At 35.3% G+C, this 13,989-nt stretch overlaps 1 protein-coding gene across 13 annotated transcripts in view; it reads left to right on the top strand.

The window, feature by feature from the left end:
* The window catches only part of LOC111599449 (nesprin-1), a 130,831-nt gene that overhangs the window by 69,313 nt on the left and 47,529 nt on the right, over positions 1-13,989 (top strand). For 12 of the 13 annotated variants that reach the window (XM_030224349.1, XM_030224350.1, XM_030224347.1 and 9 more), the window contains 4 exons: positions 980-1,131; positions 9,352-10,321; positions 10,406-10,618; positions 10,686-10,946. In XM_030224349.1, the coding sequence (XP_030080209.1) occupies positions 980-1,131; positions 9,352-10,321; positions 10,406-10,618; positions 10,686-10,946 (1,596 nt within the window). Of the gene's footprint in view, positions 1-979; positions 1,132-9,351; positions 10,322-10,405; positions 10,619-10,685; positions 10,947-13,435; positions 13,830-13,989 lie in introns of those variants that run through there. The other variant, XM_030224354.1, reaches the window with a different exon arrangement.

The raw sequence follows: 13,989 nt of genomic DNA, 5'->3' as shown, positions 1-13,989 counted from the left end.
CAGATTACTATTTTTGCTTTTATATTTTGTTTGTGTTAAGAGCGAAAAAATCAGTAAAAATGTAAAACTTATCATTTTAATGCTAAAAATAGCTAAGGTTTATTTAAAGCTAAAGATTTGAGGCAACAAGTTTAAATATGGCATATAAATTGATTAATGAACAAGAAGAGTTAAATTAACAATAAATTTAACATAATAAATAAAAAATAAAATGTTTGCAATAAATATATTATTTCATTGCCTTTTTTACAATCTAAATCGAAGAATCAAAACAAAATTATATAAATTTTTTAGTCTAATTTTTTTTTTAGGATTGTAATAGGAAAATTTAAAGTAAAAGTAAAGAAATCTAATTTAATTTAAATTGAAATTTAATGTTTTAACTTTTATTTAATTAAATTCTCATAGATTATAATCACGTTGCGTGTTATAAATATTAAAATTCTTCAGCAAAACAAGTCAATTAGCAACTTTTTAGCTTACGAAAATACTGAGAATTCCAACTACATTTCAATTAATTCTATAGTATTATCAAGTCGTAAAACCTTCACACTGCCATCCAATACAATTCATTAATGCTGTTCTCATATATATCTCCTTATTTACTGTGTATAGCAAATGCAAAAAAAAATTAGTTGCGTTACCCAGTTAAACAAATCCATAAAAAAAATTAACTTTTTGTTTTCTTTTTATGGATTTTTTTACTTGTTTTATTTCAATTTTTTTCCGTTTTTCGAGCTTGCCGCAAATATTTTATGTTTTTTTTTTGTCTTTTATTTTTTATGGTGTTAACCTTCGTTTTTTAAGCTTATAAACTGGAATTGAATTAAAACGTAGCGTACATTTGTTTTGTTTGTGTTTGATCGAACGAAGCAGAAAAGAATGAAGAAAAAACGAAACAAAAATACAAATTTGTAGTTTTCTGCCTGTGTTTGTTCTACTAATTAGAATTTATTATTATTTTTTTCTGGCTGTTTAGGAACTGCGTGAAGAATCAAATGAACTTAAATCATCACATAAAGAAATCGAAACGCTCTCAAAATCCATCCTCACATTCCTTGGGGAAGTACACAAACCCTCGGCGGAGGCCATACAGGCCAAAGTGGATAAGTTAGTTGAACAGCAAGCAAAGTGAGTACAGGAAACTTTACTAAATATATAGACATATATATATAATAGATTATTATTATAGTTGGCTTATGTCTATATACAGTTGCAAGCTATCTGTCTAAGAAATAAGTGGCAAAGGGGTGGAAATTATTGTGAAAAAATGTTGAGTTTCATTCAACTATCTTGAAGTCTTTACTGAATAGCTTATATGGCAGGTAGTTGAGTTTTAGTGATAATAAAGTGATTATAATGTCTTAGATTAAAGATTCAAATTTAACTTCATAATAAAAAATAGTTGACATTAGGTAACTTTACCTTTATAGTTAAATATAAACAACAGCTTCGTTGAAGTTCGACGTACCAATGATCGATAAATCTGTCAACAAGTGTCAAACAAACCTAAAATAATCTAATGTAGTGAATCTGATTTGAGTCTGATTCGAAAGTTGAATTTCATGAAAGAAAAATATGTACTTAATGCTATGACTTTAGTTAAAGTTCAATCGATAAATCAATGATCGATAAATACGTGAAAAACTGTTTACTTTAAATATAAGAATTCAATTTGAACTATGACTATAAACAAATATATATGGTATATACAATGTATCTATATTATATATTGGCAATAAGTGCCATACTTTTCCTTATTTATTATTTAATTTTATTTATTTGTAAACTTATAGCAACAATAGAACTAATAGGCCGTGACGTTTATTCAATTCCAATCGAAATTTCAACGCCGGAAACCGAATTGAAAATCGTGTTCGAAATCGAAATCGAATTCGATTTCGCTGCATAAAAACATTTCGTTCTATAATTGATTTGCGTTTAATGTTAATTTATTGTGACTAAATTAACTAGTTGTTTTCATACCTATTTCACAGCATTTAAACTGGTTCCACAGACTCGCGCGCATAGAGATAGGTAGTTGGCTATATTGAGGAACAGCAATATGATTCGTGGACAACTTTTGGTTTATATGGCAGTCTGTGACATCAGTTTTCAGTTGTTTTCAGTTTGTTTTTTTTGTTTTCGGCTCGCTGAGCCGCAAAGCCCTCGAAATTTCATGCACAACAATCGCTCGCTCTCGCTCTCTCTACCTCCGCCTCCCCCTCACGCTCTTTCTCTCTCTGAATACCTCCGGCTCTCTCTGACGTCAGGGCAGTGGTTACGCTCGGTTTGTAGCTCGAGACATGGCACTTACATAAGCCAAGTTTTCTGTGGTAGCATTAAAGTCAAGTTCTTGAGAATTGTGGATCATTACATTTTGAAAAAGAAAAGAAATTAAAAGAAAAGACACTCGCATTGCACATTAGACAGTGCCTGGTCAAAAGTCTGTTTACCCACCCCTTAATGGGCCATACCAACAGACGGGGCATGCCCACTGATAGCTGATAACGGTTAACTGTGCCAAAGTGTTGACGCCTTATCTTAGACTTTTACGATAATAGACAAAGCGTTGACGCCATAAATTTTATAATCATAATTATAAAAGATTCGCTCAGGTAGTTCACAATATGCGCTACAGTTTGTGACTCAGAGATTTCTCGAAATCATATAAAACTTCTATTCGGAAGGGTCTCTGTTGGCACTGTTAACTGAAGCATAGCAAATGCTCTACATTCCATATAGTATACGCCTTGTTGATAAGATTTTTAACAAAAAAACTTGTTCGTTTTTATTTCTATTTTTGCGGAAATTCTTTTGAATGGCGCTTGACACAAAGCAAAATAAAAAACAATATAAAAAACGCTGCCAATTTGTCAATTGGCTTTGCTACACACACACGAATATTGGCAACACGCTGCTAACAGCGCAACATTTGGCACTTTAACAGCAGAGAAATTCACCACGATTCGACTTAACAGTGCTATGTGTGCGTGTGGTCGTTGATCACGTAAACATTTTGCTTGGCAAGCAAAGCAAAGAACAAAAAAATTTAAAGAAAATAATGATAAAAATAAGAAAATCGAAAAAGACAAAAAAGAAAAAAGAAAAACATGCCGCGGCCTTTCTTAATGCAGCACTGACACAAATTTTCACCCAACACATGTGTGTTTATCTATAAGAAGTATATATTTTCCGTGTATATTTTCTGTTTTTTTGTTTTTTATTTTATTTTTATACACATTTTTCTTTCATCCGGCTGCCGTTGGCTTTCATGAAAAACGAGAGCAGCAGCTGTTAATTTCCTTTCTTCATTTCCCCATGTGCTTAACCAAATCTCTTACCGAATAACAATAATAGTTTTTTTGTGACGTATGCCATATGGAATTAGATCGCAGATAGATAATATTTACTGTGGCCAGCACAATGTTTTCGATGAATATCTTGTTTGTTTTCAAACGTTTTTGGTCACTTTAATAATTGGGAAAACTATTGAAAGCCTCATGACAACACTTGTCCATTAAGTTACATTTGCTTGACAGCTGCAGGGCGCTGCAATTAACATTTGCATTAACATTAAGCCTAATGTGTCTGTTAGCCAACAGCTGTTAGTCATTCACTTAGGCAATTGTAACACTAGCATTAACTTTAATAGCTGTTAGTCAACAGCTGTTATGCAATTATTCTAATGCACTTTAATGTGATTAGATCTATAAGATATATATAAAAATAACTTTTAAAATTTCTAAAGATATTTTTGTATGTATTTTGTAAATGAGTTATAGAAATTCACGTTTTATTTACAGTTAGTCACATTTCTGTTCAGCTTTTGACCTGAACTAAAATATTTACTCAACTCAGCACTTTTAGATAATTACATCTAAAATTAGCCATAAAGTAAACATTGAAACAGCTCTCACGTATCATATTTTGAACGAACTTCAGTTATGACGAGGCAAATATTGAAGGCATTTGTAAACGTTGAACTTTTTCTTATATTTTTACATTGTATACCTCTTCCTCGCTGTTTCTCTATACACTATCTAGAAACTCTAGTTTCTATACTCTCTATACTCTTTGTCTCCCGCTTTACTTCTCTGTTGTTCTCTACTCCTTCTCTTGTCTCTCTGTAAAGCATCTACACTTTATCTCTATTTGTTCTATTCTCTATATCTAGTTTCTCTGTTAAGCTTCTATATCAGCTCTCACTCTGTTTCTTTGAAGTCTCTCTAGCAATACTTCTTTTGTTGCCCAATTTGCATTTTCCTATTTAAATAATTTCTCACTTCGTCATATATTTTGTGCCTCAAATAAATTGACAATGCCATCATCATCAGCATCATCATTCGAAGCCCAACAAAAAATGATCTAATGCCCGAAAGTTTGCTCATCGACAATTATATATATAAATATATATCTATACTATATCTATATTATATCTATGTTCCTTAACTGCGACGCAAATTGCGTTGCATTTGTACTTGAGATTTACTTTTCGGCTGGCGAACATGCAAAAATCTAATCAACGCGAAAAAAACAGAAAAATTAAAAATACTTAAAAAGTTGCGTAATTCTTGAGCACTTAAAAGATATTCTTGTGTATTTCCAGGCAAGATTATTATCTATTTGTTTATAATTATTTGTGGATTTTTAAATCATTTTTGAGCTCTATCGATTGGTCAAAAAGAAAAAGCAAAACAAAGTTGATATAAAAATATATAACATAATATCAGTATAAGACCTGAATAATATTATAATATAATAATATAATATAACTATTTAATAAAGTCATTTACCAGAAATCGAGGCAAATTAAAAAAAAATTAAGTAAATTTTAGTCTTAAATTTTATCCACATGTATCCATAAATATAAATCGTGTTTATTTTGACTCTGCATACATTTTCCCTATGCGTACGATTTTATTTATCACTCACTGTTTTAATATCACTCAGATAAAACATTGTTTTTTTAATTAAAATTATTGACAACCTAATTTGTTGTTGCATAAAAGACTTTGCTCTAGAGTATACAAAAAAAAGCTGCAAAAATAATATATAAAAAAATAAATAAATAAAAACAAGCCTCAGGGCAAAAATAAAGTAATAAATGTAAACAAGACGGAAATCGCAGAATTGCTGACTTCATCGTTGAAAATACAAATTATTTAAAAAAATAAATACAAATGTAAATTATAAAAAAAATATGCAAAAATAGATTATTTTGCGCTGCATTAAAAAATAATAAATGAAATCAAAATACAACTGACAATTTAAAAAAAAAACAAGGCATATTTGCATTGTCAATTTGTCATTTCACACAAAACAAAGCGGGAGATAGAGAGAGAGACACACACAATCAAACTACAACAATAACGCGAAAACGTTGCCCAAATGAGGTAATCGCGTAATTATAAATTTATTTTTATTTTATTTTATGTCGTTTTTTTCTGTTTTAACAGTGCGCTGTTAACTCACGCGCTGCTGTGCCGTGCTGTTCCAATGCCATTCTGTTCCGTTGCCATTTGTTGTCTCTCAGCTCTTTGAGGTGCCGGCATTTTTTTGCTGCCCTCTTATCGAAACCGGCAAAAATGATTTGTTATTGCCTTATCATTTCGACTGCTAAACATGCAATATATACATACATAACAAGTATATATGTATGTATATATATATATGTTTATTATATTTAAATTGCATTTATGTTTATTTTTTTTGCGGGATTTTTGCATTAAGGCTACGTGCGGCATATTTGGCAGCTGAAATCAGCGGCGAATTTTTTGGCTTGCTAATGAGTGAGGCAAACTTTTGCCGTTCGCCGCAATTTCAATGCCAAGCGCATATTCAATATACAAATTGTTAAGTGTTGCTGGTGCTGTTCTCTTTCCCCACTCCCTCTCTCTCTCTCTTCAATGCGTGCGCCTGCTTGTTTGTGTGTGTGTGAGAGACCGTGGTGAGTTATCGGTAGCAACAGTTTTTGTTCTTTTATTTCCGTCTCGCATTCCCGCTGTTAACGCCGATCGTTCGCACGAACGTCGACTGAGACGTCGCGACGCTGAAACATTTTGGCAATTTTTGTGCGCTGAGAATTATTTTAGTTTTTATTTAGAGTTAGTTGCAAGCGGACGTGTTTTCTCTATAACTGGATGGCTGGAAACTAAATACGAAGAAGCGACCGCACGAGCATAATAAAAAAAATATATATATATCAAAATATATATATAGACGCATATTTTTAAAACAAATAAAATACAATTTAATTAGGAAGCAGTAGAAATAGAAGCAGCAAACACACACACACACGAAGAAGCAACAGCCCAAAGAGAAACCAGTAAAGTATTTAATTCGCATAACTGTGCAGCGGTCTCGAAAGCACCGTTAAGGCGCGCAGTTAAACAATTTGAAATACTATACGTAATATCTTTTTCGTTTCATGCACTGCACTTGCTCAAACGCCGCTTTGTGGATTACCAGGCGTATACGCAATTTGAAGAGCGTCAAGTTTTTAGCTGCTGAATTTCGCAAGAAATTCAAGTTTCAAGCAAAAGAAACAAACGAATTAAACAGTTGAAGAATAAGAAAAAGCAGTTAACAATTGTTCAGCACACGTCTGCCTCCCCAGTCAGGAGGTGCGATTGTTGTCGCTAAACAACTGGCAAACGAAGAAAATAATAAAGTCAAATAAAAGACAGCAGCTAGAGCTAGAGCAAGAGAAAGAGGCGAATGCTAATTGCTAACACGCACTCTCCAAAACGACGTCGTCAAAAGCAAAAGGTGAATGTTTATTAAACACAAGTTAGCTTAACTTAACTTCATTTCGCACTGCCTGCCGCGTCGTGTGGCATGATTAAGTCATCGAGGCCGGCTAAAAAGTCCGAGTCGTTCGGTTTATGCAAAAAACAGCCTCAATTTCTAGCCGGCTGTTGGGTTCGGGCCTCGGGTCCGGTCTTTTAGCGAGGTCGTCAGGTGTTGTTGTCTGTTGTTGTTCGCCGCTCGTTGTTCATTGTTGTTGTCTTTATTGAAAAGAGTTTTGCTTAGCGACGCGTGTCTCTGATTTGAATCGATGACGTCGCCGTCGTCGTCGTCGTATCAAAAATAGCCAACCTCAACCAAAAGGCGCTCAAAATGCTTATCGACAGACATTTAATTACAATAATTGATCAAACTAATGTTCAACGTTTTATTTTCGTCTGCTGCAAACAAACATATATGTATTTTTAAAAGCACACGCGTCTCCCTGTGGCTTTCGCTTTTCACTTAGTTTCGCTCGCATTTCTCACATTCTTGGCCATTTCAATTCAAAATATCCACTAAATTTAATACGTTAATTTGTATAGTAGTAAAATGGCAAATCGCTGCTCGAAATAGCTGCAGAAAAAAAAACCTGAAAAGAAAACAAAAATTAATCTGCAAGAATTTTTATTGTGTTATTTAAGGCTGAAATTATTTGCATGCTTCATATACCCTGTTGCCAGTGGCAAACTATGCTAAAGTCTTAAATAATATTTATGTTTGTTTATGTCAAAGGATTTAAGTTTTCTGGACTAATAGAAAATTGAAATGTGCAAAAATTTATTGAGCGAAAATTAGTTTTTCATAGGTTGTGGGCTTTATAGGCAGCTGTTGTTGCTTACAATTTGTTACTGTTGGAAATTAGTTTTTATGTTAAATGAGAATTTTAAATTAATATTTATGAGATGATGATGATGAGAGCACTTTAGTAGAATTTTAGGCATATTCAACGGGTAATAGAAAAAGTTGTTTAAAAAAATGAGAATTTCTAGATTACCTCAGATTAGATTTTGTCAAAAAATCTCAAGGGTTTTTTTTTATTTATTTTCATTCTTTTTGTGCGATTTTCCATTACAAAGAAAAAGCTTTGATGGCTTTTTCCTTAAATTATATTTTTTTATATTATCTAAACAATTTTCTGCTCTGAAATCGACAGTTTCGAGAGCTTTTCGAAATAGTTTACTTTTTATCTAGTTGAGCTATTAATGTCTTATTTATGATTTCATTTGTTTCATTTTAAAACATTTTTGCCCTTGCTTTGCTACACTTACTTAGCTCAGTTTCTTTCTACTGGGTATTTACTAGTCGTGCTCATCATAAAACTTTCGTTTTTTTTGTGCTTTTACAATTGATGCGCTAAAAACTGTTTTCGAAAATGTGGGTTCAGCCTCAGTTGGCTGCAAGCCAAATGTATTGACTTGGCCTCCTCAAGGCGCATTGCTCTTCCGTTTCAATAGTTGTTGTTGTTGTTGCTGTAAAGGGCAGCAGGCGACGGCGTCCTTCAACGCATAGCCATAAAAATGTTCGTGCACTCACGACTCTTTGCTAATGCTAATTGCTGCCTTCAAGTGCTGGCTGCTTGTCTGAGGCAGAGGCGAAACACTTGTTGGCTTCATTTAGCGCCCACGCGGCGTATGAGTAATGGGAGCATTAAGATCTGGAATAAAAGCAAATTAAACAACAACTGTAAAGTAAAGTAAAAGGCAAATAGAGATTGCTCTGAGTCATTTGAAATGCACGCATTGCCAGATGACGTCAGCTGCAGTTTGGTTGGCGTTGACCAAGTTTTGCTCGGCCTGCGAATAGATCGACATAATAAATATGTTTAAAAATATAAATGTCTGCATAAAAATAAGCGCAGCCGTTAAGCAGGCCGCGCCGCAACGTGTACAGCATAAATAACAATAATAATAATAATAGCAAATTTAAAAGGCACACGAAATGTTTAAACAAAATAAAAACTTTTCGAAAATGTGAGCGGCAGCGCGTAGACACGCTTCGCTCTCTTGAAAGAAAAGCAGTTCAAGGCATTTGCCGAATATACAAGAAAAATATAATTCGAATCCGAATTCGAATTCGAATTCGATTTTGAAATCGTGCCGTGGCTAGTCAAAATGTTCGACATCGCCATTCATTTAGAAAACTCTCTTGTAGTCAAACGGCAGCATTCATTTTCACGGAAATCTTCGCAAACGCCTCGAGGCCAACAGCTCCCAGAGCCCAGTGGATACACATAAAGAGCGAGATCTATACAATTCTGAACAACTTCAGCCATTTCGCTGAAAGAACTTTTCTATAATATATATCAAATATATATAGCTATAGAAGATATATATTAAATATATATAATTTTCTCTATATTGTGTGCAGCACGCGTTCTATTCTAGAGGAAAAGACGAACCGCGTGGTTTTTCACACACACAGACAGGCAGACAGATACTTGCAAACTGTTTACATACTATATCTATATTATAGGCAGCTATATTTTAGATACGTCATTGACTAATACGCCCCGGGCAAACGTTTCTTTCTCGGTTCTGCTCTCTTTTGGTTTCATTGCAGATTGAACGATACGCTACGCGATAAGGACCAACAGGTTAGCAGGGATCTCGAGGAGATCGAGCAAGTGTTCCGCCGCATCTCACAGCTGCAGGACAAATTGAACGCACTACACGAACAGCTTCAGTCCGTGCACGTCTACGACGAGCATATCGTCCAAACGGAACAGGCCCTCATCAAACTCAATAGCCAGGTGCAACAGGCCGGCGAGGAGAGTCGCGCGCTTGTCGCGCAAACCCAAGCGCTCTATCAAAACAAACAGAATCAATTGCCCAGTGATATTGCCCAGGAGTTTACCGCACTTGAACTGCTAGCGGAACGCGTGCAGGTAACTATGGAGACCAAAGAGAAGGATTTCAAGCGCGCCAAGACCGTACGCACGGACTATTTGGCCGGCGTCGATGAGATTCAGCGCTGGCTGCTGCAGGCCGAGGTGCAGGTGCAGGAGCGCACACTGGAGCCGACACAGATGAAGGAGCTGCTGCAGCGCATCAATCACGAAATCGGTGCCATCTATGAACGCTTCACCCTGGTCAAGACCAATGGCCAGCTGATCATTGAGAATTGTCGCAACAGCGAGGAGAAGACGCTGGTGCAATCGACCATTGATCAGTTGGCGGCACAGCTGGCGCAGGTGCGCGGCTGGCTGGATGAGAAGAAGCAGGCCGTCGGCGACAGTCTGGATGCCTGGACGCGTTTCATGAATCTGTACCAGATTGTCATGTCCTGGGTGGCTGATAAGCGTACCTTCATTGATCAAACGATCGAGCTGCGCACACTGCCCGAGGCGCGATCCAAGCTGAATGACTATGTGACGGCTGTGAAGAGTATTAAACCGATTGTGAAGCATTTGAGCGAAATGGACAAGGAACTGGAGCACATTGGTCAAGTGACAACCGTGGGCGATCTCAAGGACAAACTGCAGCAGGCCGAGGATGCGAAGATAGCCGTGGAAGCAGTGCTGCTGGAGAGGGTAAAGCGGATAGGAGTACAACCTAACCTAGAATATTTTTCAATTTTCGTTTCTTTTGTCTCCCCTTTCTGTCATCCGCAACAGAACTCGCTGCTGCAGGAGGCCTGCGAAGAGTGGGATCAATGTGAGCGCAAGATCAAGGACATACGTGCCTGGCACGAGAAGACCAAACAGACCTTGGACTCATCGCCACAGCAAAAGAAGCCGCTGCGCGATCAGCTGGGCTACTGTGAAAAGACTCTGGCCGACATAAATGTGCAAAAAACTAAACTGAGATTGTCTATTGAAAAACTGGAGGTAAGTGGGGGTAGCTGGCATAGCTAATCCGGTATGCATTTCCATGCTCCACCCTTCTGCCTTTTAGGTACACTTCCGCAATGGCATGGGCGGTGATCCACGCCTTAGCGAAAATGTTGACGATTTGGTGCGCGTGCTCGACGGTCTCGGTGAACTGGTGAAGACCAAGTCACAGAGTCTCGAGCAGACGCTGGCCCAAATCGATGTCTATCAACAGCAAATGCAAACGCTCCGGCAGCGTATTATACAGGAGGAGCAGCAGCTGCGTCTGGTCATGGCGCCCACGTACTTGCCGCACGATCGTGAGCGCGCATTAGCCGAGCAACAGGTACGTACTGTCCAAGCGCATCTCGAACTGTTTTCTTATGTGTAGAGCCCAATCAGAGCAGTTAGCAAATCAGCTAGCCAAAGCCAGGAACTTAACTCTCAGTCTAGGAACAACTCGATATATCTATCTATCCATATATAGCTCTCTAGTAGCGCTCGTAAATAACAGCAACTGTTAAGCTAAGCTGTGTACGAATATGTCCCGATTTTATCGATCCAGTATGCCCTTTCTTTCTCCATCATAATCATGCTAATTATTTTTATAAATATATTGAACGATTCTATACTTTTTTGATTTTGTGCTATGCAACAGTTGACAGAACAACCAGTTTGTTGGCCCAAAAGTTATTAACCCTCAAGTAACCCCAAAATAGATCAAGTTCAATTTTCAATAAAACTTTAATAAACCCAAAACAAAAAGATGAAATATTGTGCGGGTAGGTCCGGAAAAAGAAAACCAAAGTTGCACGGTGGCTGCGTATTTAGTTCTATATTAATTTATCCATATTTAAATTCATTATTTTTTTTTTTTTGTTTTAATTTGCCTTTTTTCATTTTCATTTTCTTTTGTTTTTAATTTTCAAGTGCGCATTAAATTTTCTATTTTCTGTTTTTATGCGGCATTAAATTTATGTAGAGAACAAAAATTTTCTTAAGTTTTTATTATTTTCGAATTCGATTTATGCCATTCATTTCTCATACACACACACACACGCACACTTACATTATTCATTTTTGTGCTCTCTTATGTTCTTATAATTTGCGAAAGGCAACAACAAAATCATGTCATACCAACCGTGCAGCTCATCCAACATCGAAAAACTCATTCGCCTTGTTCTGTGGCACAAATGATCATCTCGTACCCATATAGTATATATATGCCATGCTCGCTCTTATACCATATCATGCATACTATATATACATAAATACTCTTGATGCCCATCATTGTTATGTCTGCCTTGTCACAAAAAGAAAAAAAAACCGAAACATTTGTTGTGTCTGTAAAACAAATTCAATTCCGTTTTCGATTCATTGTCACGTGCCGTAAAGAAATACTCAAATAAGTTCTTGTTAGCCGGGGGTAGCCCAAAAAAAGATTTAATATAGAAAACATATTTTCGAAATGCTAAAAATTCTTTCTCCAGCCCATTATTCAGACAGCTATTTTAAGCAATGCCAGATTATTGCCTCAAATTTATTTCACACACAACAGAAAAAAAAGTTTATATAGTCATATATATATTTATAGATATAGATATATATATATATATATAGATAGAGCATAGTTTATATTAGTTTTAAATAAATTTCGTTTTAAGTTTACATTGCGAATTGCAGTGTTGGCGGTAAGTGGCAAATTATAAAGTCAATTTTAAAACAAATTCTAAAATTTAAAAACAATTTTCTAAAATTTTTAAAACAATTTTTCAAAAATTCTGAAAAAAAGAAACTTTTTGGGTTTTATCTTTTATTGACAGTAGCTAAATACTTTTTGGGGCAACTCAAGCTATGAGAACTTATTTACCATTCACCTAATCACCACGTACAGTTGAAACTCAATATGACGACACTCATAACATTTGAAATCGAATCAAGTCACATCACAATAAATCACTTTACATCACATCACATCACATTTCGTGGCACAGTGAACGAAACACATTACGCTTAAAGCTTAGATAATTTTTTATTTTTTAATCATTTTTTTTATTTTTTATTTTATTTATTTATTAAATTAGTAGCTTTATGGCCGGGCAAACATTCTCACATTAAGCCGCTCGAAGTCACAGCTATCTCTCTCTCTCTCTCTATCTCTCTCTTGTACCGTAATAGCGCTCTCAGTTTTAGTTACAAAGTATGGTTACGGTTTTAATTTAAATTATATATTTTATTTTTTTTTTGACAATTTGTTTTTCTTTTTATCTCTTCTCTTGGTACATTCTTATTGAATATAAAAATCTGGTGTCGTTGCGCTGAAAAAAATCAATTAAATTTTCAAAACACACTACATTAATTAAACATTAATTGAATTGTTCTTACTAATATTTGATAAACATGCTTCAATCTATAACCAAACCGGTTCTTGGGCTTTGCTCGCTTGCCTCTTGTGCTATTTGCTAAAACTAAACATAATTTGTGACTAACCCAACAAACTCCTCTCGATGCTGCTGCTATATATCCTCAACGTAACACACAAACACACACATCACACATACATACACACATGGGTATTGCGTACTTCTACAAATAAAATATATATATATATATAATATATACACACCTGGTATATGGTTGCTTTATCTTATGGCGTATTTATGCTCGCTGCCTACAAAATATATCAAAATTACGATTAAATGCTGACCTTATTGTAATTCTTCTTCGCCAAACATTTCTCTCTCTGTCTCTTCTCTCTCTCTTAAACAATGCACCATACGCATAAACAATATCACCCCCAAACATATATATATATATATATATAAATCTATATAGGCATGTCGTGAACGTGTCAAAAACTTGCATTCGAAAATAACCGCACGTAATGAGCGCATCAAATTGTTAATACATCGCGGCACGCCGGACGATGCTAAGCTAGAGATTTAGAGATGCCGCACAGCTATGGCAGACATTACTTATAAGTCATAACTATATATATATATATACACCGATGTATACTACATACATATACTAGAACTAGTTCGCCAAAGAAATGAAATGAAATTGAAAACCAAAGCAAATGTTAAGCAGCCACCGCGGCGTGTCATGTTTACAGCTGCCACTGCAACAATCTCCCAATTTGGCAGTGGCAACAGCTAAACATGTCAGATCAGCCGTAATATATATATATATATATGCATACATACATATATATACAACATACATGACCCACAGCTTAAGAAAATTTACAAAAAAAAAAAAAAAATTTATTAAATTATATATTATTTTTAAAATGAAAACCCCCACAAAGAGTATTTATTTAATTAGCTGAACCCAGTCTTAGACAGTTGATTTAGGTAGCTGTTAGGCCCATGATCTTTCAAACAAAT

The sequence above is a fragment of the Drosophila hydei genome, unplaced genomic scaffold (genome assembly GCF_003285905.1).
Source record: "Drosophila hydei strain 15085-1641.00,03,60 unplaced genomic scaffold, DhydRS2 tig00008114-arrow-pilon, whole genome shotgun sequence".
Lineage (NCBI taxonomy): Eukaryota > Metazoa > Arthropoda > Insecta > Diptera > Drosophilidae > Drosophila > Drosophila hydei.
Note: the sequence above shows the minus strand (reverse complement) of the source record. Positions and strands in the feature narration are given on the sequence as shown.